This window comes from Saccostrea cucullata, unplaced genomic scaffold (genome assembly GCF_032062105.1).
Source record: "Saccostrea cucullata isolate Sc308-1 unplaced genomic scaffold, CSIRO_AGI_Scuc_v1 ctg843, whole genome shotgun sequence".
NCBI classification, from domain to species: Eukaryota; Metazoa; Mollusca; class Bivalvia; order Ostreida; family Ostreidae; genus Saccostrea; species Saccostrea cuccullata.
The window spans coordinates 99274-125421 of NW_026924530.1; the positions used below are offsets into that span (position 1 = coordinate 99274).

At 31.6% G+C, this 26148-nt stretch overlaps 2 protein-coding genes across 3 annotated transcripts in view; both read right to left on the minus strand.

The window, feature by feature from the left end:
• Window positions 1–10882, minus strand: part of LOC134266645 (uncharacterized) — a 46406-nt gene extending 35524 nt beyond the window's left edge. The window contains exons 1-2 of the mRNA XM_062748863.1: window positions 10165–10882; window positions 9878–10017 (exon numbers count right to left, since the gene is read on the minus strand). The gene's annotated coding sequence lies outside the window, so the exon portion shown is untranslated. The remainder of the gene's footprint in view (window positions 1–9877; window positions 10018–10164) is intronic.
• LOC134266652 (uncharacterized) lies at window positions 1–25925 on the minus strand. 2 transcript variants are annotated; one of them, XM_062748870.1, is made up of 8 exons: window positions 25655–25925; window positions 25380–25519; window positions 23380–23611; window positions 23100–23212; window positions 20153–20411; window positions 19528–19659; window positions 19143–19167; window positions 1–312 (listed from the first exon to the last, which is right to left on the minus strand). In XM_062748870.1, the coding sequence occupies exons 1-8, from the start codon at window positions 25893–25895 to the stop codon at window positions 33–35; spliced, it is 1422 nt and encodes a 473-aa protein (XP_062604854.1). In that variant the 5' UTR covers window positions 25896–25925; the 3' UTR covers window positions 1–32. The 2 variants fall into 2 exon arrangements, with proteins under 2 accessions (XP_062604854.1, XP_062604853.1); XM_062748869.1 differs by lacking the exon at window positions 1–312 and adding an exon at window positions 18108–18431 and having other exon boundaries at window positions 25655–25917.
• Window positions 25926–26148: the final 223 nt, after the last annotated feature.

The following is a 26148-nucleotide window of genomic DNA, read 5'->3' on the forward strand; positions in this document are numbered from 1 at the left end:
TTAATCTATGCCTCTTAAAATGTTCCTCATGTTTACACTTCTTCATAAACTTCATCAGTTTGGAGTTTTCCTTCATAAACATGTGGATCATAATCATGTAATACTACTGGTTCATATATATCCCCATCATCACTGCCATTAGTTAATTCATAAACACCGATAGTTGCTCCCCCTGTGTGAACTGGGGCATTCGAATAGGTTTGGCCGCCAGATGATATTTGATTCTGATGCTCGTGTGAGACTGGATTGTTTCCGGTCGTATTGTATGCATTTGCTTTTGGCATGCTAGATTTATCCGCAGCAGCATTCAAACTGAAATGTAGGGCATCAAGTAGGCATATTAATGTTTATAATGTAATTCATGGTAGAAAAGTTGATATTTTTATCAGAGTAAAAAGGGAGTAAAATTAAACGTAAAACCTGAAAAAATAAATTGACTAAAGCGTAACCTTTGTACTGAAAAAGTAAAAAAAAATGTTTTTTTTATGGAAATGAATTAACACTTTCTTGATTTTCATATTCTCCTTGCTTGGATCAATAAAAACATGAGAAGAAATTTTATTATCTTTTTTTAATAATTGTTGCATTTCACACGGCCTAGAACTTGTTTAAGTAGTTAGTATTGAGATATTTGTAAATAAAAAATAGTGTAATATTTCAAAATAACAAAAATTGAGGCAAAGAGATTAAGGTAGGATCTTCTCTAGTTTCTGACTAAATGGAATATAAAGTACATTTGTTGATATGTCTTATATATTTAGACGTAAGAGATTTAAAAGACCATATTTTTCTTTCCTCATCACAATTATACAACTTTAAATAGAAATGGTAAACTGTGTTTGAAAACTAGCAGGGACTGTATTTTTGGCGGAATGGTGGCGTATGAAAATATCGTCTTTTCTTGCTCTCAAAATTGTTATAGAACTTCAAATTTAATTATATTTTTTACGCAATCAAAGACTAGACGAAATTTTCAAATGTAAATTAAATTAATAATAAGGGACTAAAGTTTCAAAATATATCATATAAATAAGATTTTCCACACATACTAGAACTATGTTGGCATTTAAATGCTTCATATATAAGTACAGATTTGAGCCAAAAATCCGTAAAAAGTGTTATTTCTCTCTTAGTAAACGATCAAAAACTTTTAGTTTTTATATCATTTTGTACCTTTATGTGACAACTTTACTATATGTGAAAATTGGAAAAAGTTAAATACAGGAAGCATATAAAAATAACTAATAAATCCTAAAAATTTAAGAAAAGTAGAGGAAATTCGGATTAGCAAATATCCATTTTATTTAAATTATCCATGTCAATTTGGTAATATCATCTTATAGGCCCTATATGGTAGTATCATTTTATGCAAAAAGAAAAACATTCAATCTTTTGAATCACAAGTAGAGATCACATGATTGGAAACAGTAATTTTTTATTCTTAATGTCAAAGAAAAAGGTAATGACCTTGACCTGACCTTGCCTCTAATATTAAATGGTAAAATTTAATCTCACTGATACCATCACTTAGTAATATTGTCCTCTTGATTCTGTGAAAATTTCATTAATTTTTAAATACAAGAAATGTGAGAAGAATCCTACCTTTAAAAAAACTTACTAAAGATAATAAAAACATTCAGTAAATGACAATTGCAAGATCGTAAAGGTCATTATAGAAGTCTTGTCATGATATTACTACATTTGCTTTTTTGACTACACTTGAAGAAAATGCATATTAGATTAACTTGAACTGATTTATCATATGTTCGGTAAATAAATATAAGCATATTATGTGGCGCTATTGTTTGTCTACTGTCAAGTATAGGAAGGAATCGAAAATATTTTAGATGAAATGCTGGTTTCATTTTTCACTGAAAGGATAATAGAATATTCATCAGTCTACATGTGTAGTCAAATATACATTTATCGGAGTTTTATAATAAGTACATTATACGGCAAATAAATTTTGCCCCATCCCCACCCCAACGATCACCACTGTTCTCGAAATATATTAGCTTTTAAAACATAGTTTTCAAATAAAGTATTTTGATAAAAAAAATATCAGCACAAAAAAACCCACATTCTCTTCCTGATAAGCAAACATTACTTAAAAATTTTCACTGTGGCAACAATTTCGTTCGATAGGTATGTGAAAAGTTCTTTACACTAAAATCCTCCAAATCAATAATGAATTTCCAAGAAATACCTATACAAATAAAATACATCAGTATCTTTACGTTTAAAACAATAAAAGAACCAGTTTAACTTAAGCCGTCACGGTAGCTCAATCGGTAGAGCGCTCATTCCGTGATGAGAAACTCCTGTGTTCGTATCAACTACACTTAGTTGATAAAAAATGGGAAGCGAATGTTCTTTCACCAAGAACTCGGTACTTTGAATTGAAAGTTGTGGGTCCTTGGGATTAGACTTTATAAACCGAGACCCTGCGTCAATGTAGTGCCGTGTATGCGTTGCAATGGAATCGATATAAAAAAAAAAACTTTCAATGCTCAATGGACCTGAGTGTTGACTAAAGGTCTAAATCATGATATGCTACGAAATTTTCTGTCTATCTGATCAATACAAAGAGTTCAAGGAGGATGTGACAGGTAACAGAGAATGCTTCCTCCCCTGAGGCGCCTTATCACACCTCCCGATTTTCCACGGAATCGTGTTTATATACCGTTTGTATTGCTTATGCATTTGGTCACTGTTTTTTTAATCTTTTTGTTTATTCATTTTTAACGATGACCTTATTAAAATAAAATATTCAGGTACCAAAATTTATTTTCATTATCACACAGGACAAATTGAAGTGTTTATTATTTACCTCTTTTCTTCGCTTTGCAAAACGCAAAGATTCCTGATAGAAGGATAATGATACCAGCAGTCATAACACTAGCTGAGGCATAGAGCATAGTGTTTGGTTGAACTGTAGTGGGACATCTATTATCCAACTGATCTGATTGCTCCAAAGTAACATTTGTATAATCTGTAATAACAAATCAGAAGAAATAAATAACAAGTTTGTAAACTTCAATGGGAATTGAAGTGGGTCGGTCACTTGATTAAATCTTGTGAAATCCGAATTCCGTATAGCGGGTTATTTTAGCGAGGTGCTAATTTTAGCTTATTTTGACGTTTTGATGGTAGCTAAAATTTTAATTGCTAAAATAGTCAGTACTCTTCTAAGTGTTCATCTGCAAAGAGCTGAAACTCTGTGCCCGCTAAAATAAATTACGCCAAAATTATTGTCATTCCTTTAAGCAGGCAAAACACCAGATTTTTACACCCGTCAGGAAAACCCGCTAATACGGTATGTGTCTTAAAATAAGAATAAAGGAACATTTAAAACGATAGAAAAATAAATTGTTAATTTGTTCCATTATTTGAAACATTTCAATTTTATGTTTTTGGACAACAAAATTCTTACTTTGATGCAGATTTTGCGTTTTTATTTGTTTTGGGTTTAAAAGAACTGTGCCTCTTAATTTGCCAGATCCGCATGCGTCGGAATGGTTAGTTTCACAGATAATTTCCACATTTTCCTCACTTTCCAGTAACTGATAAAGAACACTGCTTTTGATTATCTTTTCGATTGATCTATTAAATATTTCTATATTTGGATCTTCTTGAAGTGGAAGAGGGGTATACTGTGTTTTATTTTCTTTTCTGATGCACCATTGAATATCCTGTATCAAATGAATGTCTAAAAATATAATGCTTTATATTTATGTTTTAATTGCAAAAATGTCTACCTTATTGACAAGAACATAGTATTACCTACAGTATTTAAAAATGGAATAAAGTAATTACAAAACAAAATCTTTTCGTACTTTTGTATTGCTAGATCTTATGTTACAGTATTTTCATATGCATTGTTCATATAAAGAAATAATTCAGAATGCTAGGAGAATACTCCTAGCAGAGATAAAAGTTTTTAAAGGAAAAAACCCACATTATATGCAAATGTACTTTAGCATTTCTACCGTATATATGTATGTCTGATTTTTCTTTTCTTTATTTAAAACCCAAACTGATAATTTTTTCTTTCTTTTTCAAAATTAATTTTCATAATTGTTTCCATTATGTTCAAGGCAATGTGTTACTTAGTATCAAGTAGGCCAAAGATACCCAAATATGTTCGAGAAATGTCAATCTCAAAATGCCTCTTCAATATATTGTAAAACGATTCCTTCCATCGCTTATTATCTGCACTGAGTATGTATAAACTTAAAATAAAAAAAGAAACATGCATGAAGTTTAAAGTTATCGAAAAAAAAGTATCCATTTCGTTTTTCAAAGATTAAAACCAATTTTGCCTCTTTAGTTTTTTTTTTCTAATATCTGATTTGTTCTTTTCAGTAATTATAATGTCAATTATACCTCTGTTGAGTTATAGAGATCAGTTGTTGCCTTGCATGTCAAAGATAGGAGTGATCGATCTTCCAACTCATCTGTTAAGACAATCACAGGACCTAGGATTTGGTTTTTCTCTTGCCAGAAAAAAGAAAAATAAGGTTAAACAGAAAATCTGTGTCCCGCGCATCGTGCAAAAAGAAGCTCAGAGTTATGGTGTTAAATTTCATTGCAAAGCTCAAAAGCTATATATTGCACAGAAATGATACAGACAGATCGAATGTATGATTTTATGACCTTGACCTTTCACCCTTTGACCTCAATATAAATATGATTCTTTCTTAGGCCACAGGGAGTTGTGGTATAAAATTTCACTGTAAAAAAAATCAAAGGCTTCTCAATATATCGCACGGAAAAAATGTTTAAACAGACAAAATTTATGAATTTTGACCCTGACCTTCAACTTCAAAATCAATAGGGGTCTTCTTTTGGCCACACGGAGTAATTATGTAATATTTCATTGCAGAAGCTCAAAGGCTTCTCGAGATATCGCGCGGGAACGTTAAAAAGTGTAACAAGCAGACAGACAGACAGACGGCTGGACGGACGTACGTACAGAGAAACCCAAATAATATCCCCAACTTTCAATAAAATCAGGGGAAAAAAGAGGCTCGTAGATTACAAAACGCATCTGAGTTACTTTAGCTTTTCTGTTTCTCAACAGCAGTTTTTTTTTTAGAATAGTGTTGACTTGATCCACTTTATACATCCAAATCATTTTTATGCATCCGTAGACCAATTTTTCATCTTAATGCCTATTTCTTCATAAAACACAAATTATCAACCATACAGTTATTTATTTAACTAAATGAATCACAATGATAAAGAAGATATGACTAACAATACAATTTCTTTTTAAAATATAGGAATTTGAAAATTTTGAAAACTGTCTCCGGGCAGGACATTATTCTCGCCTTTTTATTGCATTTGTAATGCTGGAAATTCTTCAAATAAAAAGGACAGGTGTAGATGCAAATATAAGCTATATCTTTTTAAAATATATATATCTCCGTAAAAGGCAGGACCTGCCTTATATATCCTGACTCAAATTGAAATCAATTTAACCATGCAAATAATAGTTTGTGACAGAAATTGGCTATTCGAGGGTTGTACAGTAAGTTCCTGGACTATCTTAATTATTTTTTAACTTAATGTCATATTATATCCAAATTTTGCAAAAATGTTTTAGAAATAAATTGAAATGAAGTTTACAAAAAATTTGCAAATATCAAAATTAAATGAAAATGCTAAAATTATATCTCAGAGTAGGTTAAACTTTATAGTAATTGACACTCATTCTACATGTACTTTTGTCAAATCCTCTGTAAAGTGGCGCAAAAATGAGAAAATCAAATATGTTCAAATTAAGACCATTTATATAATTTCTAATCAAATCATATTTGATTGTTTATTGTGTCGTTTTATGGTAAAGAAATCAATTTCAGAAGAAAGGTAGTCTTCATTAAAAAAGGTAAAACAAGATGATGTCGAATATCGTCATGTTTTGTACTGATAATCCGAGGAAAAAAATCTGTCAATACTAGAGGAAGCAGGAAGTATGTCAAAAGCGAACAGTGCATGGGTGTTAATGATACAGGCAGTATTTAGATGGTAGAGACACTATATCAATCGAAGATATTCAATGAGGAAACAATATCTGTAACAATGTTATCGAACACTAGAAAAAGTTGGTAAGGTGATTGTTAGAGATATGGTGCTTCACAGTTGCTGATTTTGTGAGAGCACGGCTACGCAGTAAAAAAAAATATAAGATTGAAAAATAAAATTATGCTACTGGAAGAATTTAACAAAAGACATTTCAAATGATAGACAAACATTTTAAGAAGTGAATGGTATTGGGTCATACTGCAATATGTTAAGAAAGAATATTCTTTAGAAACTCGTGGCTTTAAATTTAATTAAGCATCTCTGAAAAAATTTTGAAAAATCTAAAATCAATCTACCGGTACTAGCTGCTCTGCATACATGAAGCACACTCAAAACCAACACCCTTTCAGTTGAAGGTTGTCATGTATATTTGAAATATTACATTACCTGGTATTGTTTTTATATTTATGGATTTCCGAAATATCCCTCCTCTCCAGACAGATGTTCTCAAATAATCAGGATCAGCTTCACAATTTATTTCTGTATCCAATTGCTCACTTTTCAAGTAAAGGAAGGCAGATACTGTTTGGTCAGTTTTGCATTTATCATCTAAAATACTGGCTGTTCTTATTGTAGGTGGATCTTGCATTTTTATCAAATCATTCTTCCACCTAAATGTTAAATTCTGAAAGCGCAACAAGACAATTCTTTTAAAACATTTTTTTCTATAATTCTTTAAGCATCAGTGTTTGAGACACCTTCGATCCAAAAAATTTTATGCATTTAAGGACCCTCTCTACACAAGTGAAATCTTTTTGGACATTGAGAAAAGTATACTGTATAAAGGAGTTAATATTTAGCTTATTTATTTAATTTTTGTCGATGTGTGGTGCGTGGCATTTACCCCAGGGAAAATGTTCAAAGACAACAAAGTATCGGTGAATAGAAATCACGATTAATTACTTCAATAGAAAAAAATACATGTAAATAAAACGTTCAGTTAGTATTTCTTGGCCTTTCAATATGTTATGAATATTTGAATTAAATTTAGATCTAAGGGCAGATCACTCTAACTGCAGAAAAAAAACAGAATCTGAACTCTTCAATGTGCAGTGTAGAGAGGGTTTAAGATGCTTGCAAATAATTGATGTATTCCCGTATTCTATTCCAATGAAGAGTGATTTAGATTTTTAAAGATGATAAAAAAAAATGTCAAATAAGCTTTAAGGACCTTGTAATGTTTCAACCATATGATTCTAAAACAACTGGGAATTTGAAGAAGCTACAATTTCTACCTAATGAAGTTAATGATAAATATGAAATATCAACTTAAGGTATTTGAATTCACTGTACAATATATAATACATCTGTCACTTATATATTCACCAGATTTTCACCAGCTTTGTATTTCCAATTCCGATCATTAAACTTGTAGTATGAAGATACTTCCAGTAAAATAATTAGTACTTTTCAAATAAAGCTAGGGGAAATACTAGACTTTATTACAGCACACATTAAAAAAAATTAAGCTTGAATTTTTTTCCAAAGTGCTTGGGACATAGGTAATGCATTTAAAAAGAATTATTTTCAAAGTACCTAAATATTTGCAGGACTTTGGTCAATAATCTTGAAAATGTTGGGTATGATAATTATTTGAACCTGCTTCACGATCTGACATTTTACACTGTAAAAAAAATAACAAGTTAATGTCACAAAGAAAACTAGTAGATTCACTGTCCATACAATCACTACCTTAATAGTAGTTTTACCAGATATTGGTATATTTACTAGATAAGATTAGTAAATTTAGAATTGATGATAACTTTCACTAGATTTCTAAGTATCTATACGATCCCCGCTCCACAACTCACTATCTTAACCAGTAAACTGAAAGTTTACTAATCACGACCAACGCTTTACGAAACACACTAGTTAAATTCACTAGGTTTTTCTTTTAGTGTATAGTCATTTTATAGATTTTATGGGCAATATTGTTCCCAACAATTTTCGTACATTACCTCTGTCAGTTTTTTTATGTGGCAAAATGTCACACCAGTTATTTCAATGGATAGTAAAGATAAAGACTTGGGTTAAGAAGGCTTCCACCCATCTTCACAATGAAACATATTGAGATTGCAAACATTATTCAAGATCAAAAGTCCATGAAACAATACAAAATAGGAGCAGAGCAAAAATTGACCTCCAAAACATCCGAGGTGGACTCAGGAGTGAGATTCCCCTGCCAACCGGTCACACCCGCCGTGTTCTCCTTGTCCTGGTCGGGAAATAACGGGAAAATCCGTCGTTAATTCAGTAAGTATACATAACAGACTAACAAATTGTATGAAAAACGTCAGTCAGTATTTGCCTCAATGATAAAATGTATTTGCTGACAAGGTCATTGTATCGACCATAGAACTTACAAATTGATGACTTTTAACGAGACACCTGAAAGTCTTGTTTCATCAACTTGTTTGTCAATAATTTACCTCGTTTTAGAAATTGTTTATACGTAGAGCATGCTCTTGCATATTGAATCAACTGGGATATATAAACTCTGTAAGCAGTCGATGAAGGTACCGGGTATATTGCTGCATACAATGAAGCGCATTGAAGTGGTAAAATTTTCCATTTGGACGAAACGTTCTGAGTCATGTTTTGAACGTCAATTATAACATAACGACACGCCCATTTTTTTAGAAACGAGAAAGCAATATTCGTCGCAATGTTTTAGGACACTACACTTTCCGCGACAAGCAACACGAGTTACACTGAAATGAAGATTTTTAAATAAGAAAGAGCTATGTATAAAGTTCCCGCTTATGTAAAACAAGCATTGCAACGGTTTTGTTCATTTTATGAGTTTATCATGTTGATTGGAGTTACTATAACACATGTATCGGTCGAACACGTGCTTACTCGGTGTTTATGTAGACCGTCAATTTCATTAGCTATTATATTTATAAAATACCTGTTCTACAGATATTCGATTGAATCATTTGACCGAATTTTCCTTTCTAAAGAAATGGGCGTGTCTAAAGGTAGCTCAAAACGTTCCATCCAAACAGAAAATTTTACCACTTCAATGCGCTTCATTGTAATTAAGGGAAGTTGACGACAGAAAAGTAAAAGTCATCACGTTTATCATAGAGCTTGGATGTTAGTTCACATCTTGAAGGTATACTGTATAATAGAATAATGCTGTCTATCGAAAAATCTAAGTCTAGAATTTTTGTTTTGTTAATATATGCAATTTTACAATATGAGATTTACATCCACTAAATATTTTCTCCTTTATTTCTTAAGAGAGCCCATTGCCGTTAATCAGTGCATGAACGACACTAAACAAGCCACGTGCGTAGATTTCTAGAACAATGGCTGTTCCATCAATTTTAATACAACTATATATTCATCTTAAATGCAATATCTGAAGAAATCTAATTTTATTTTGAATGATTTTAAATACAAATGTAAATATAAACAATAAAATGCTTTCTTTGTTCGTTAGTACGGTAATAAATGTCGCAGTTATTGCAGAAAAAAAATAACATAACCCGCTTATGCGTACTTACTACCAAAGAAAGTATTTTATTATTTAAATAACTAATCATGTTGTAAAATCTGAATTTAACTCTACCTAGTAAAATTAATGCAAAACAGCAAGATTTCTCCGATGAAATTATGAAAACAAAAACTGAACAGTGTGGCGAAATGTTTCTCCTTCATTTAATGATAAAATCACACCTCCTAAAACCTTTAATGTTTCTTCTAATCACAAAACTTTCACCCCAAGAACATAGTTACGTGATTTTACAGCATCTACAATAATTAACTAACTTGTATTTCTTACCTGAAAAACGTTCCTATTTAGAATTGAAACATCTCCGCTGCAAATCAACTCTATTAAACTTCCAGTTGAGAAAATTTGTGTGTAATTTTCATTAGTCACATTTTTATAGTGAATATGAAAAGCTTTGATGGATGGTCTGTCTACGTCAAAATAAAGAAGCAAGTGTCATTTATAAAAGAGAGAGAGAGAGAGAGAGACGTACATCAATATTAGAATTAAAGATTCAGGCATAGATGAAAATATTATAATTTCAACTAAATTTAAATTGCATACATGTATCAACTTACCGGTAATAACGATCTTTCTTGTTACGGTGTGTATTTTGTTAATCTCGGTCTCAAGCTTAATCCTATATATCACCTAATAATGTACAACTGAGCATGATACATTTACTTCTCTGCATCCTTCGTTGATGAGATGGGCAGAACATTCGTTACCAGAAAAAAATTGACATGACAATAGTTCCACATATGTTTCGTTTGCCAAATATTGTTGTATAATAATACGAACATTATTAAAGTTAGAGTTATAGATTCCGTACCAGTATTGGTACATATTGTGTATACCAGTGCACTGTATTTTATCTCCAGGGTAATAAACTCTTCGATCATCACTGAAGTACACTTGATCTATAGTGGATAGAAATGATTTGTATCTTAATCGTTACTAACTACTGATGAATACATTTCTCTTATTTTAGTATTGATTTTAAAGTTTACACTTACAACTTTGTCCATGAATATCTAATAGAATTAGCTTGTAGGTTAGAACAATGACCACCATCCAACGCATGGCTGACACACTGTGATCCTAACGGACAAGGAAGTATTATTTTAAGTTAAGGAGGTTGATTCCTGCTATCAAAAGTATTGAGGATTTTTTGTAAAGTATATTTTTAGAATCTACAAACATAGCTTAATAAAAAATCAAGACCAAAAATTAATGGGAGTCTCTGCGTTTCTTTTAGCACTACGGAACAATTGATATGACCTTTTTGCACTGTAATTACGTTTAACACATAATTCATTTTTTCCCTTTAATATTTCTTATCCGAATGAATTATTAGATGTAACACAGTCCTTTTCATCTATATTCGTCAAATTAAAAAAATTGACACCAAAAATATATTCAGATTACTTCGCATAGTCAATATGTTGACCTCTCTGCAATCAAATGTTATTTTTCTGATGTTAAAAATTTATTTGAAAGTACAGTGAAAACTGTCTAATCCGATACCTGAATAATCTGACACACTGTAAATTTCAACGTAAAATTTCTTTTCCATTTTACTATTTTCCATGATTTTAACACTGAGCAATCGGACACCCTGTCTATTCCGACACGAATTTTTTCTCCCACTGCATGGCGGATTTGACAGGTTTCACTAAAATGAAATTTTTGTGAATTTAAGCAAAGTGGTTAAAATTATCTTATTTATTCGGAAAATGACCAAAAAAAAAAATTGGATCTGTGATGTTAAATATTTTACTAAATTACTAAAATAATGCTAATTTTTAGCTTAAATTGGGTATTTTTAAAGGACTTTCTCGATATAATATATTTGATATATTTGCCAAATATGTTGATGGAATTCATTATATGACAGTTACTGTAGTTGATTTTATTTAAAATTTAGGACCGGCATAGAACATTTCACGGCACAAAATCACTCTGTGAGCAGCTTGTATGTAAAAAAATAAGAATCAAAACTTAACAACACTGAATACTTTGAAAAAGGGGAAAAAATCATTTTCTTCCAAAAAAAAACCTTCCGCCACAAAATAGAGTTCCTCATTAAATGTTTTTGGTATGGAATTTAATCATGGGGACTTATTTGAATGTAGTTTAATTAGCATTATAGAATCTAATTTTGTTGTATGAATAGAACATAACGGTAAATATATTATATTTAGCGTGTACGATATTTGGCGGAAATTGACTTTTGATAAGTTAGCGAAGATTTGATTTAGCGCAATTTTCATTTTCTTAGTTATGTATACATGTGCAAGACATTTAGCATTGTACCTGTAATAGCGGTTGCTTCGTTCCACCAAAGCCGCTAAAAATAATACACAGCTAAATGTGATACGTTTACAGTATGTAGATTTTAGCTCACTTGAAGGCTCAAGTGAGCTTTTTTGATCAAAATTTGTCCGTTGTCTGTCGTCGTTGTCACCTGTGTATTTTCCGGTATTTTCTTTTACAGTTGCAAAAAACATGTTTCAGGGCAGAGAACATAAATTGCCTGGATCGCTAAGAAAGATTATGATACCCTCAGATATCCAGACGCCAGATATCCGGATGCTTCAGTATCCGGACGATTTTTCATCAGAACAAAATTCTTAAATGTTGTTTTGTCTTGTTTAACTGGTGATTCAGATATAGAACATATTTTTCCATTGACATGATCATACAATATTCAATCAACAATAAAATTTATTGGTCAGTTGCTAGTGGTATAAGATCCTCTGTGCGCATTGATAGCAATAGCCATATAAGGAAAAAAAAAGTTTTGTCAGTGTAGATGATATTACACACATATCCGGACAAATTGACTGGAAACCAAAGCGTCCGGATAAATGAGGGTCCACTGTATATGTAATTTTTAAATAGTTTTTTACAATATATTCAAAAATTGAAGTTGGCGACGGCTGCAAACACTATTTTCTAAAGGAAAATAAGCACAAAAATGAGTCATTATGAGGCTTGAATGGAATAGTTCTCTCATGCCTTATTTCTTATGATTAATCAGATTCATCTTCTCAACTCATGTTTAAGCGAGTTTTATAACTTTTTAAATGCATTCAATCTTAAGGCATAACAAAGCCCTAATCCGGACCTTTTTTATCTCGCATTTCGTTCTAATTTATACGAGTTATACATTGTGTACATAGGGTGTAGGGTGCGAGACAACACTTTTCGGAGAATACTTTTTTTTGCCTCCTGTTCCGAAAGCTTGTTTCATTATGTTTTTATGTGAATTAGATATGATAGTAAATATTATTATTATTTTATGATAGTAAATATTATTTACATATATATTCATATTTTTAATTTTATTTAATTCTATTTACCATATCAATTTTTCTTCACACCATGATTAGAAATAATATTCATTTCTGAAAAAGTACGCAACATTCCAAACTATTTTCCATTTGAATCTTATGATATTGTTGTTGATGAAAATAAATTTTGAGAATTTTTAAAAATGTGGTGAAATTTTGGAGCAGAAGGATATTTCACCTTAAATTAATTCATGATATTTTCATTATTCATATTTTTAATTTTATTTAATTCTCTCTCTCTCTCTCTCTCTCTCTCTCTCTCTCTCTCTCTCTCTCTCTCTCTCTCTCTCTCTTAAATACATGTAGCACAAATATGTAAAAACATTTTAATGTGCATATTTTATATGTGTTCTTTTATCATTTATTAAAAGAATATTATTGATTGTTAATTGTTTTACGTCCCATTCGAAAATTTTTCACTCATGTAGAGATGTCACCTTACACAGGTGAATGAGTTTTAATAATGACCTTTACTAGGCACTCGGGGCAATAGAGCAATGAGGGATCTTTATCGTGCCAACACATGCCGCGACATGGGACCTGGGTTTAAATTTCTTATCCGAAGGACCCGCAACTTTTGCTTGAAATGCCAAGCACATGGCAAAGGAACAGCTGCTACCCATTTATTATCGACTTAGATCAGTTGCGGCTGAGATTCGAAATCACGACCTCCCAATCACGGAGCAATCACTCTATCGACTGAGCTACCGTGAACAGTAACAAAATATTATTAAAAGCATTCAAAACAGTGGATTTAAAGGACGTTAATGTACTTGTAGCGCTCGATTTTTTAAATGGGCCTCGACCCCTTCGGGGGTCTTGGATCCATTACTTTTAAGGAATGGAGCGCAACTCGTACATTAACCGTAATATATCTTAGAAGAGTTCCCAAGTAGACTGAATGCATATGACTTCTCTCAAAAGTACTCCCTCGAGATTGACAGACGTTCGTGTAAATCATGAAAAAAAAGTGTTCGTTTTATTGAAATAGTGAATAACAGATAAGTCGCTATCAAAGTTATTTACCATTAAGGTATGTCACTCGTGAAATTTGTTAAATCAAGGATTTCTTGAGAAGCATATTTTGGATAAGTACTTATAAACAGTGATTCAAAATCGCAGAGAAAATTGTGGGTCAGTGTTCATCTTACTGATTAACGGTACAACGAAGTTGACTTTTTTGTACTTAAATTTTAACTCCTTGGTTAATTACTTTAACCTTTTTCATATTTTATCAGATGTAACCATGGCAATAAATATGATTTTATTTTACGTAGAATATGTTGAATAATATTTATCATTGAACAAATCTTGCAAATTAATGCGCGTAAATTATTGTGTGACTTTTTTGCACAAAAAGCAGCATATTTGGGGTATTAAAAAACTAAATAGGCAATAAAACAGTTTCTTAAATCAAGCTTTTTACGACTTAAATGCTGATCAGTCACAAGTATTGTAGATCACTAAATTTTCACGATACCTTATTTTCGCGAGATCGTCATTGCCTCTTTATAAGTGAGACAAAATTTACACGAATTGTGGTGATTGCTTTATATAATCCATAGGAATACTATTATACGCGAGAATCATATTTTCGCAAGCACACTGTCTCGCGTAATTACGCGAAAATAAAGTTCTTGCGAATAAAAAGTGATTTACAGTATCTAGTACTTTAAAATAACGAAAGAAAAAGTTAGGGTCAGTGATGTTAATTTTGAAATATTCGTCAAAATATGGGATTTACAGGCGAAAAATGGTGTAAATTTTATCTTGAACTATTTGACGTATCTTCATTTGTTAGCGAAGTTTGTTGAAGAAAGGTATAAAACTTGTTCATTAAGACCTACATTAAATATTCCTAGCAACATCATTATGGAAAATATTCTCCAAGTAAAAGTTTGTGAGGCTTAAGCTCCTAGATATTAGATTTAATAAATGTGCAGATTTGCAGAATTATCTGCTTAATATCCTTCCACCGCAAAAAATTGTCCCTCACAGATCTTGCTTCTTTGTAGCTTTTTGAGCAGTTTTTTTTGTTGAATGTTAAAATATTAATATTGTTAAAATTAAATATGTTATAAAAATTTAATTTTAATACATAGTTTTGAGGTAAGAGGTTCTGCGTGAACTTTTCTAAAAAGCTGATGAGTGAAATACAAGGAAATTCAAATGCAGATATTACAGAAATTAAGTTCAAGTCTTATGTACATCAGATTGCCTTGGTGCACACATTCATAGAAAAGAAGTTCATATCTTACAAAACAAGTTTCTGACTGATTAATTACAACTTTAAGAAATTAAGCAGAGTAAAACTTCAAAAGATAATTTCAACACTCTCTTCTCTCTTTTCACATTACGTTTTTATGCCTTTGGTGACTTGGTGGTATATGGTTCTTGTTCTGTCTGTCTGTAAACTTAAATGTTGTCTATAACTTATTGCTTTAAGCTATGGCTCTACTATTTTACGTGTGTATTTGTTGTGGTATGACCTTTCTTTTGATACCAACGTATTTAACCTTTAAACCTATGAGTTTCACCAACTTTTGCAAAAATTCACAGAACTTTTAATTTGGTCATAACTTTGAAACAGTGCTATATTTTTTATACTTTACATAGATTTTTACACTGACAAAAACGTTTCCGAGATATAAATATTTTAACCTTAGAGTTTGACCCACTTTTAAAAAACTTGAATGTTGACCATAACTTTTGAACAATTAGTACTAGGTCTTTCACATTTCACAGACATATCCCTGGTGTCAGGAACTTTCTTTGGATACAAACTATTTTAGCCTTTGGATCTTTACTATGGAGTTCGACTTACTTTTGAAAACTTTTCATCTGGTCGAAACTAATTTTTCATCTGGTCAAAACTTTTGAACAAATTAAATGGGTCTAGCTAGTGCTCATATATTTCTCTGTGTAATTTCTTGTGATTAAGAAAATAACATTTTTGATCAGCTATTGACCTTGGAGTTTGACTTGCATTTAAGAAAACGAAGGATCATTTTCTTGAATACTAGTAAAATGCGATCTTGGCAGTTGTTGAAGAATGGATAACCCTAACCCCCCCCCCAAAAAAAAAAAAAATTGAAATTTAGTTACCCACATATATCCCAAGATCTGTTCTCCATATGAAATACCAAAAATCAAGAAAATGGTATGAAAGTAATTAAGAGGAATCTTTAGGGAAAATTGGTTGGTTTCACTTGATGCTGAATAAATCCTATCTACAAATTCATTTATACATAAAAATTTTAAAAAATGATACTGATACATATATCTGTACCTTCTGTACTGATAAAATTGAAACTATTGAACATAATCATGTTTTTGGAGTGTGAAGCAGTGCAGGGCTTATAAGAAGCCTTTTCTGCTCTTTGTTTTAGCGGAATTCATAGATATATTACATATTCAAAGAAAGAATTTATATTGGGATCACATGTGCAGTCAGAAAAAGTGAAACTCTCATTGCTCTACAAATAAAGTATTTCATTTATAGTATGAGATGTGCCAACAATACTCTTTCTCTGAATGAGTTGATGTCCTCTATAAAAATATTATATGACACTAATACAATTATAGCAATGAAAAAAAATGAACAAGAAAGATTTTATGACGCCTGAAAGTTATGGAAGAATTCCTCCATTGATCTCTCTCTCTCTCTCTCTCATGTTTTCTTTTGTTAAATCATGGAAAAAACAATGAATTAAAAAAAAATGAAAATATGACACGATAAAGGAGTCTTTGTTTTTGCATGCAAAATTAAAGGAAATTGAGAGAAAAACATCACTTGAAAATACAGAATTATTTGCGTAATTACTGGAATACATGTATTTCAAAACAAAATGTGTGTGTGAAACACTAATGTTCCCGCTTATGGCCAGGGTTGAAGTTTTTCAAATAAAAGTCAAACTTCAAGGTAAAGGTACAAAATTCAAACTGTTGGTATCCAGAGGAAAGTCTTAAATCAGAAGAAAATAAACCTGTGAAGTATGAGAGCCCTATTACTAATTGTTCGAAAGTTATGGCCAAAGTTAAAGTTATGTATTTTTTATACCCCCCGCTTGAAAAGCGGGAGGGTATATAGTAAAGTTATGGCAACTCCTCTCATACCACTGAATGAAATTTAATGAAACTTTCAAGAATCTTTATTACATATTATTGTGTACCTCCTATTTTACTTTTTTTGTGTTTTTTAAAACTTTGCCATTATAACTATATGGAGGCGGGTCAGCTCAACTCTCTAGTTTTTTTTTTTGTAAAAGTAGGTCAAACTCCAAGATCAATGTCAAGAGGCCGTATTTGATGGTATCAAAAGAAAGTTTTTTTTATCACAAGGAATACACCTGTGAACTATGAATGTCACATCCCCATGAACTCAAAAGTTATTGGTTATGTTAAAGTTGACAACAGACAGACAGAAAGAACAGACGAACAGACAGACAGACAGAAAAAAAATATCCCATGGGATCTTTCGATTCGTGGTACGTAAAAATGTGCATTGCGGCAATTCATTTCAAGGCATGAAATAAATTTTCTTGTACCAGATCTTTTTCAGTGACGCCTTGTGTTATTAGTAATTTCAGTTAAGTGTGAAGTTTTGCATTACGTCACAACCTATGATGACAACTGCGCTCAAGGTAAGTAAACGCCTCCTGACCGCAAGCTTTACGACTGAAAATTTCTTCTATTCCATGACTGGTTGCTCGAGTAACAGGCTATTTCCGTGTCAATGTTGACAATATTAGTTGACTAATCATACAGCGGCGGCTGAATTATTTACGCTGGATGCATCTGTGGAAAAAGATCGCGACGTAATGCGAAACTTCACAGTTAACTGATATTACTAATAAAAAATGTTTACTTTGTATCAAGCAGAAAAAATTATGACAAATGAGCCAGATTGGTACGTTGAAATACAGGTATCACTATCTGTATTGCATTACATGGATTATAAAAATAATAAAATGAATAATATGAGTGAATTTAAAAGTTTTTAAATAATGAGTCTGATATAAGAAAAGATCAAATAAAACATTTTTGTTGACACCTGGTATTTGCTATTAACTTGGAAATATGTATGACAAATTCAAATTGCGAAAAGCGTCTACTAAAAAAGTAATTGGACACTCGCTTTCAGGATTTCTTAGAACAATTGAACCGATTCTTGTGCTTTACTTTCAGTTTTCTGAAATATTTCTCATGGTTACACTTCTTCATAAACTTCATCAGTTTGGAGTTTTCCTTCATAAATATGTGCTTCATTATCATGTAATTCTATTGGTTCATACATATCCCCGTTATCACTAGCATCAGTTAATTCATAAACACCGGTAGTTGCTCCCTCTGAATGAATTGGAGCATTCGAATAGGTTTGGCCGCCAGAGGAGATTTGATTGTGGTGCACGTCTGAGACTGGATTGTTTCCGACTGAACTGTATGGATTTGCTTTTGGCATGTTAGATTTATCTGGGGTAGCATTCAAACTGAAATGGACATCAAGGGTATTGAGTAGGATTGTTTCTGATCAAATTGCATGCATTTGTTTTTGTTACGTCAACTTTATTTGCACCAACAGCATTCAAACTAAAAAAATATACATGTTGAATATTATAGAATTAAGTTGAAAAGAGTCATGCATGTAGCTATTTACGCTGATAAAACTAATGAAATGCTGATTTGTTTCATTCAAATTAAACATAATAACTGAAACCTTGATCTGAAAAAAAATATTCGTTCTTTTTCGCAATTCTATAAATGTATAGATATAAGTAAATGCAAGTCTTATATTATACTTTTGTACAGTTTTTTATTAAATCATGTTTCTAATTTTATTTAATAGGATATCATTATTATCGAGTTAAACCATTTATATGAAGTTTTGAGTCTCCACATCTAAGGGCTCGGTATATTGTAGGTAATGGGAAATTGGGTGCATAGAATGAATACCAAATATGAATAAAACTTCCTTTTTTTACAATCCAATGTTGGAGAGGATAAAACGAGAAGAAATTAAAATATAAATTGGATGCAACTGAAAGCAAAGCAATAATATATAGCAACAAGAAAACGCCCTGTTTTATCCACTTCATTCTCCCATTTTCTATTAATTTAGTCACAGAACTAATGTGTTTTTCATAATTATTTTAAAAAGTGCGTCAATCCACAGAAATATAAAAAAAGATGAAAATACTTACGGTGAAGTACTGGTTTCATATTTCACTGTAAAATGTTAGTAATATGTTTCTATTATGAGTCTACAATTTTCAACTACAGCTTATTGGTGTGTAAAGAACATAGACTTGCATAGTTTTCATGAAGCGCTAGTGCGCATCATGAAATATGCCTACGTGACAAGTCTGTATGATTTATACATCAATAATTCACACAAAACTTAAAAACATTCCTTAAATGGTGTCTTAAATTCAGATTTGATAAAATTCCATATAAGATCAGATCTCTCTTTGGCTGTTAACTCTGTTTCTACCCTATCTGTTCATTATGTTGACGTATGGGACACAGCATTTTAGGTTTATTACTTATAGAAAAACGTTCGTATGATTGACAAAAAAGAATACACACCTTTTCCCCTTGCTTTGCAAAAAGCAGCAACTCCTGATATAAGAATTATGATGCTAGCAATCATCACACTGGCCGAGACATAGATAAGTGTGTTTGGTTGATCCGAATTAACACACGTGACACAAGTACCATCTGTAAATATCATGAACAACCAAAAATTTTTATTTCAGTTTATTTAAAATCGAGAATAGAAATTGTATGGCTAAAATATGTTTGATATATAGCAATGTTTCCAAAACCAGAATGAGGGACAGCAAAATCATACAGCATTTCAATGTAATTGGATTGGCTAGTGAAATAATGTTTACAGCATATGTACCGAGAATGAAATCTTTTAATTAAAATGTCTTAATAGAGTAATGCAAAGCCATATCCATTGTTGGTATATTTCATTTGTCAAAACGCACGAAAATGAGGTAAAAATGCATGAAATGCATTAGGATGACAGAAAGTTTTTTTAATGTACATGTACAATTTGGACCGTCCATTCTGGTTTAACTGACGTGTCGTCGGTAAACCACAGTTTGCAACCGTTTAACGGTCTAAAATAATGATGATAGTTATTTTCTCTAAATCTTAAAAATGCATAATTACTGATAGAAATATTTTTTGTAGAATACTTTACTTTGATGAAAATCTGTCCTTTCCATTGAATGAGAATCAAAGCGAACTTTGCCCCTTATTGTTCCGGATCCGCAGATGTTGGAGTGGTTAGCTTCACAAATAATTTCCACATTTTCACTGCTTTTTAATAACTGATAGTGAACACTACTTTTCAAAGTCCTTTCTTTTGAACTATTAAATATTTCAACAAGTGGATCTTCTTGAAGTGGAAGAGGGACAAACTGTGTGTTGTTCTCTTTTCTGATGCACCATTTAATACCCTGCAACAAAGGGTAATTTGTTTCATTAGGATAATGGTTGTTTCTTGTGATGCTACCTTTTAAAAAAATCAAAAGTCAACAATAGATTACGTTTGAAAACATTCACTTCTCGATAATAGCAGATTTGTTTTCTTTTTAGGTCACCCAAATAAACTCAGGTGACCTATTGCTATCTGTTTTTGTCCGTCGTCGTGCGTCGTCCGTCGTGTTTTAACATTTGAACATTTTCAGCTTTTTCTCTGCAACCACTCAACTAAATTGGCAGGAGGCATCTAATGGGTGAAGGGGAACAAAAATTGTGAAATTCATGATCCCTGCCCCTCACCCTGGGGCCTGAGGGGTCCGGCCAAAACTACGAAAATTAATGTAATTTTTAAAAATCTTCTTTAATCCTGGACATCAAGCAGTCAAACTGTTGGCATGATTGTACAGTTATAATTATGCATTTTTTTTAAAAAAAATCTTCTTCTCTGGTATTAAATAAACCAACTTAGTACAGAATTATGATGAGCAAGAGTGCCTTTCCCAAAATTGTGAATTTTATGGCCCCAGGGTCAGGGTTCTGGTGTTAGGGCGGGGCTCTATTGATTATATAGTGAAATTGCATAAATTCTTTGAAAATCTTCTCCTTTGCTCCTGGGTATCAAATCAATAAACTATGTACATAGTTTTGATAAAGAAGGATGCTTCTTCCCAATTTGTGAATTTCAGGGTCCCGGGGTCATGATCAGGGGTTCTCGCATTGGGGGAGGGGGGTCTCTTATGATTATATAGTGAAATTGCATGAATTCTTTGAAAATCTTCTCCTTTGCTCCTTGGTGTTATGCCAATGATCTAAGTATATTTATTTAGGATAAAAAAGTGCATCTAACAAAATTGTAAATTTCAGGGCCTTTGAGTCAGGGTTACGGGGGGTCTGAAAATAAATTAATGATTTGAAATCTGCTCTTTGATATTATTCAACCATTAATGATGAAATAAAATTTATGATAAAATTCAAAATTTTGAAATATGTGACCCCAGGTTCAGTGGTTTCTGTGGTGTGGGGTGCACAACTGTGGTTATAAAGTGGAAATACATTTTCTGTTTGTTACTCTGACATACTTCTGGGTATTAAGTAACCAAAGGAAGCATGCTATGTGTATAATTATGATAAGCATTGAATGGTGCCTATTTCAAAATTGTGCATTTCATGGCTTTTGGTTTAAAATACAAACCAAATTCATTTGCTGGAAAGTTGTTATATGATACCCAGGTGACTTATAATTCCCATGGCCCTCTTGTATCAATATGAAGTGAATCTTAAACAGTATAACATTAATCAAAATGTTTTTGTCAACATAACAACAAAAACAAATACCCAGTAGACCAGTATCGTATAATAAAAAGTCTCCCACCACCACTCCCATATAAAACCCACCGCTTCCATTTTCACGATAATTTGCACCTTCCATATTATTTGATTTTTTCTATACCAGTTTACTCTCGGTTTTCAATGTACAGTGGACCTTCAGATATCCGGACGCCAGATATCCGGATGCTTCAGTATCCGGACGATTTTTCATCGGAACGAAATTTAAAAATGCTATTCTGGTTTGTTTAACTGGCGATTCAGCTATCCGGATGCTTCACATATCCGGACAAATTGACTGGGAACCAAAGCGTCCGGATAAATGAGGGTCCACTGTATTAGAGTATCGAAAAAAGTGCGTAAGATTTTTTTCATTTGCTTTTTTCTTTTACAACGTAGGCCTAACACTGCTTTTTTGGGGAGTGCAAAAAAAATCTCTTAATTCAGACATTTACTTAACACATCAGTAGATTTAAGGGCCTTTGTCCTGTCTGTTTTGCACTCAAAAAGTATCATATTTGGGGTGTTAGAAATCTAAATAATTAACAATAAAAATTTCCTTGTATCAAACTTTTATCGAAATAGTACTGCTTGATCAAATGTATAGAGAGTTTAAAATAAAAAAAAGTTAGGATCAGTGATGTTAATTTTGACATATTGGTCAATATATACAATCTTGGGTGAAAACTATGTAAATCTTATCTTGACTTTTGAAAATTATCTTCATGTTTTGGTAAAGTATGTCTAGGAAGAGTGTATTTGTTTAAAAAATATAAATTGGAACCTATATTTGATATTCCTAGCATATCATCATGGAAAATATTCTCTGAGTAAAACTAAGTGAGGTTAAACTTTCATGATATCAAATTTAGTAAACATGTAAATATCTTTCCACTACAAGAAATTGTCCCTCATAAATCTTTCTTCTTCATGAATTTTAGAGCTGAATTTTAATTGAATGCTGAACAAATCACATTGTTTAATTTTAGTATGTAATAAAAAAGAAATTGTAATAGTTTTTGAGTGAGAGGTTCTGACTGAACATTTCTGAAAAGCTGACGAGTGACATATCTTAAACCTATTAATATAATTTTGTATTAAAACATTTATTTATTAATTTAAAAAATTATATGCCTTTGATTGTGTACTAGTATTTGGAATCAACGGTGCAACCAATGCAGAAAAAAAAGATGTACAAAAAGGATTTGTATTTTATGCAATATTTGCAACCGTAAATATTTCATAAAAAAGGAATAAAAATAGGATATTCAGTATAGCCATACCTTTGAATGCAACATTAAAGACGCAAATATTATTTTAAGCAGTCTTATGTTTACCTCGGTGTCTGTTGAGTTGTAGAAATCAGTTGTTTTGCATGTCAACGAAAGGAGTGTTCTCTCCTCTAATTCATCTTTATAGACAACGACAGGACCCAACATTTGTCCTCTCTCTTGAAAGAGTAAAAAAACCAAAAAGAACAGAAACAAATTCAGCATAAATTCAAAATGAATGTGAAAAATTCAATGTGATATCTGAATAAAACCCATTTACTGGGGGAAAGCATTACAAATGTAAATAGTCAATTATTTTAGATAACTAACAATTTAGTTCTAGTACCTGGTATTGTTTTTATTCTTATAGATTTCCAGGATATTCTTCTTCCTAAAAAATGTCGACTCGGACCTTTTGCTTCACACCTTATTTCTGTGTCTAACTGTTCCTCTTTCAGATATAGGAAGGATGACACTGTTTGGTTTGTTTTGCAATTTTCATCAAAAGTTCTTGACGTTTTTACTGTAGGTGGCTCTTGAAATTCGAGAAAACCCCTATTCCAGGTAAATGTTAAATTCTACAACAAAATCAAGGATAAAAGTTTTTTAAATCAAATATTTCAAAGACATCCTAGATCAATGGTAATTATTCCTTCTTCAAATTGCCTCAGCTTAATCAAGCATGATTAACAAAACTTAAAATCCAACAAATGAATATATAATTTCATCTCCAGCCCAAAGGGAGGTAAACATTACCGCTACATTGCAAAAACTTTTAACTCATTAACGCTACATTTCTTTAAACTTTCGGGTAATCATTCCGCTACATTTTATCAATAAGACTATTGCCGATAACAAGTCATTACCTGAACATATCGAATAAGCCAGCAATGGCACAGAATACAAGTTCTATTCATTATGATTCATTTACGAGATTTCCAGACAGCAGTACATCAAGCAAAGTAATTGCGTGTTTGATCCAGAAATAATTCTCGGTTTAAACACTTTTCCAAATTACATGAATTAAAATAGATTCTACATAAAATATGAAAAAAGCTCTGCTCAAAGTATAAATTTCATCTTCCCGTAATGAAGGGGAGAACAGGTCTCATCTACGTTTTTGTTGTACTTTAAATCAATCTGAACATGCATAAGCAGCTAGCTAACGAAAGAGGCAATGTAGCAGTAAATGTAATCTTTTAGAAATATAAGCTGTAATGTAACCTTTATTATAGCGGTAATGATCGAGTATGTAAAAGTAATGACAATTTTGAAAATGTAGCGGTAATGATATAATCCAAATACTCCATGCGTTTAATTAAAGGTGTCTCCAAATGAACAATGGATCATCTGAATATTTCAATGCAATTAAGTAAAATCATTCCACACAAAAGATTGTTAATCGTTAAAAAGAGGTGAGGGAAATTTCGTCTGATGCCCAAAACTATAAATTTAATCTCGAATTTACGTCTGTGTCAAAATATGAAATTAATGCTATGGAGGGAGGAGACTACAATTCTCTGCTCGTATATAGTAGTATAAATCTGAAAATGTAACCAACTGAGGTGTATTTACCCTAGTAAATACTATAGTAAACTATAATAGTGTAAATCTGAAAACTTTTTTGTAACCAACTGTTTGTATACCCTAGTAAATACTATTGTAAACTATGGTTAACTATTGTTTACCATAGTTAACTATAGTTTGCTATAGTTACTCTAGTATCAAAGTTAAAACCTATGAACTTTGATTTATTATAGTGATAACTTTGATTTACTACAGTGAAAACTTTCGAACTTCGATGTACTATAGTGAAAACTTTGGAAGTATGATTTACTAACTTTGGAACTCTGATTTACTATTATAGTAAAAACTTTCGAACTTTGATTTACTATAGTGAAAAATTTGGAACTTTTATTTACTATAGTGAAAACTTTGGAACTTTGATTTACTGTAGTAAACTATGATTAACTATAGTTTACTAAAGTATTTTTTATTAGGGTACATGTAGCATGCAATGTTAAGTCTAGCATACCCTTCACTTGTAAGGATGGAGTATGGTATTTATTAAATAAACCAAGAAATATACCAGGCACTGAAGTGTTAATTTAACCTTTTTTAGTGGAAACGACGTAAGACAGATTTTTTTGACAAAGTGTTTACAAAAAAAGATATAATTTCTCACACAGCAATAAAAGCACTTTAATTAATTGAAGCTTTCCCAACAAAAATTGTACAGTGTGTATAAGCGATTGAAAATATATTGTAGCAAAACAGTTTTATCTGCGATATTGATATTAAAAGACTAGCTATAATTTACAAATTTGTATTTCATGTATTTCTTACCTCTAAAACTTCGTCGTTTACAATTGAGACATCACCACGACAAATAAGCTTAATTAAACTTCCTGTTGGGAAAATTTGTGTGGCATTGTCATTATTCATTCCTTTATAGTGAATATGGAAAGATCCAACTGATGCTTCATCTATATATAAAACATAAAATCAATAATACATGAGAGAGAGAGAGAGAGAGAGAGAGAGAGAGAGTAATACTAGTGACAATATAATCCAATTAGATTTCAATATTCCATCACTATCAGGGGTATTTCGAGCATTACCTGTAATATAAATCTCTTTAGTCACTTTCTCTTCCTCCGTTTCATTTCTCACAATCGAACATGTTACATTCACTCTTCCACATCCTTCATTTGCCAGTTTTGCAGAACACTCTGTTCTATATCGCCCAATTATTCGGCATGATGATAGTTCCATCTTTGTACCATTAGTAAAGAGTTGTCGGATAACAATTTGTGCTGTAGACCTTCCCATGAATAATGATCGTACATATGCAATGCACATTATTTGATCATTAGGGTAAAAAATATCCTTCTCTGCATAAATCCCATAATAATTATAACCAAAAAATACATCTGTAATCAATAAAAAGACAAGTGATGAACGATATATGAATAATCTAAACTGATGCTGATGAGACCATACCTTATATTTGAAGAAATACCACCTTTAACTGTAAGGCTAAAACTTACCAAATTTTCCATGAACTTTGACCAGTAATAGACAATAAATTAGAGAAATGACTATCATTCTTTGT

What these genes read in the sequence shown, in the direction of transcription:
- LOC134266652 (XM_062748870.1), bottom strand. Translation starts at nt 25,895, where the DNA reads ATGTGCATTGCATATGTACGATCATTATTCATGGGAAGGTCTACAGCA. An exon ending in TAAACGACGAAGTTTTAGAG is followed by an intron (nt 23,612 to 25,379) that starts GTAAGAAATACA and finishes ATTTTGTTGTAG; the next exon opens with AATTTAACATTTACCTGGAA. An exon ending in AAGGACAGATTTTCATCAAA is followed by an intron (nt 19,660 to 20,152) that starts GTAAAGTATTCT and finishes TGATATTTACAG; the next exon opens with ATGGTACTTGTGTCACGTGT.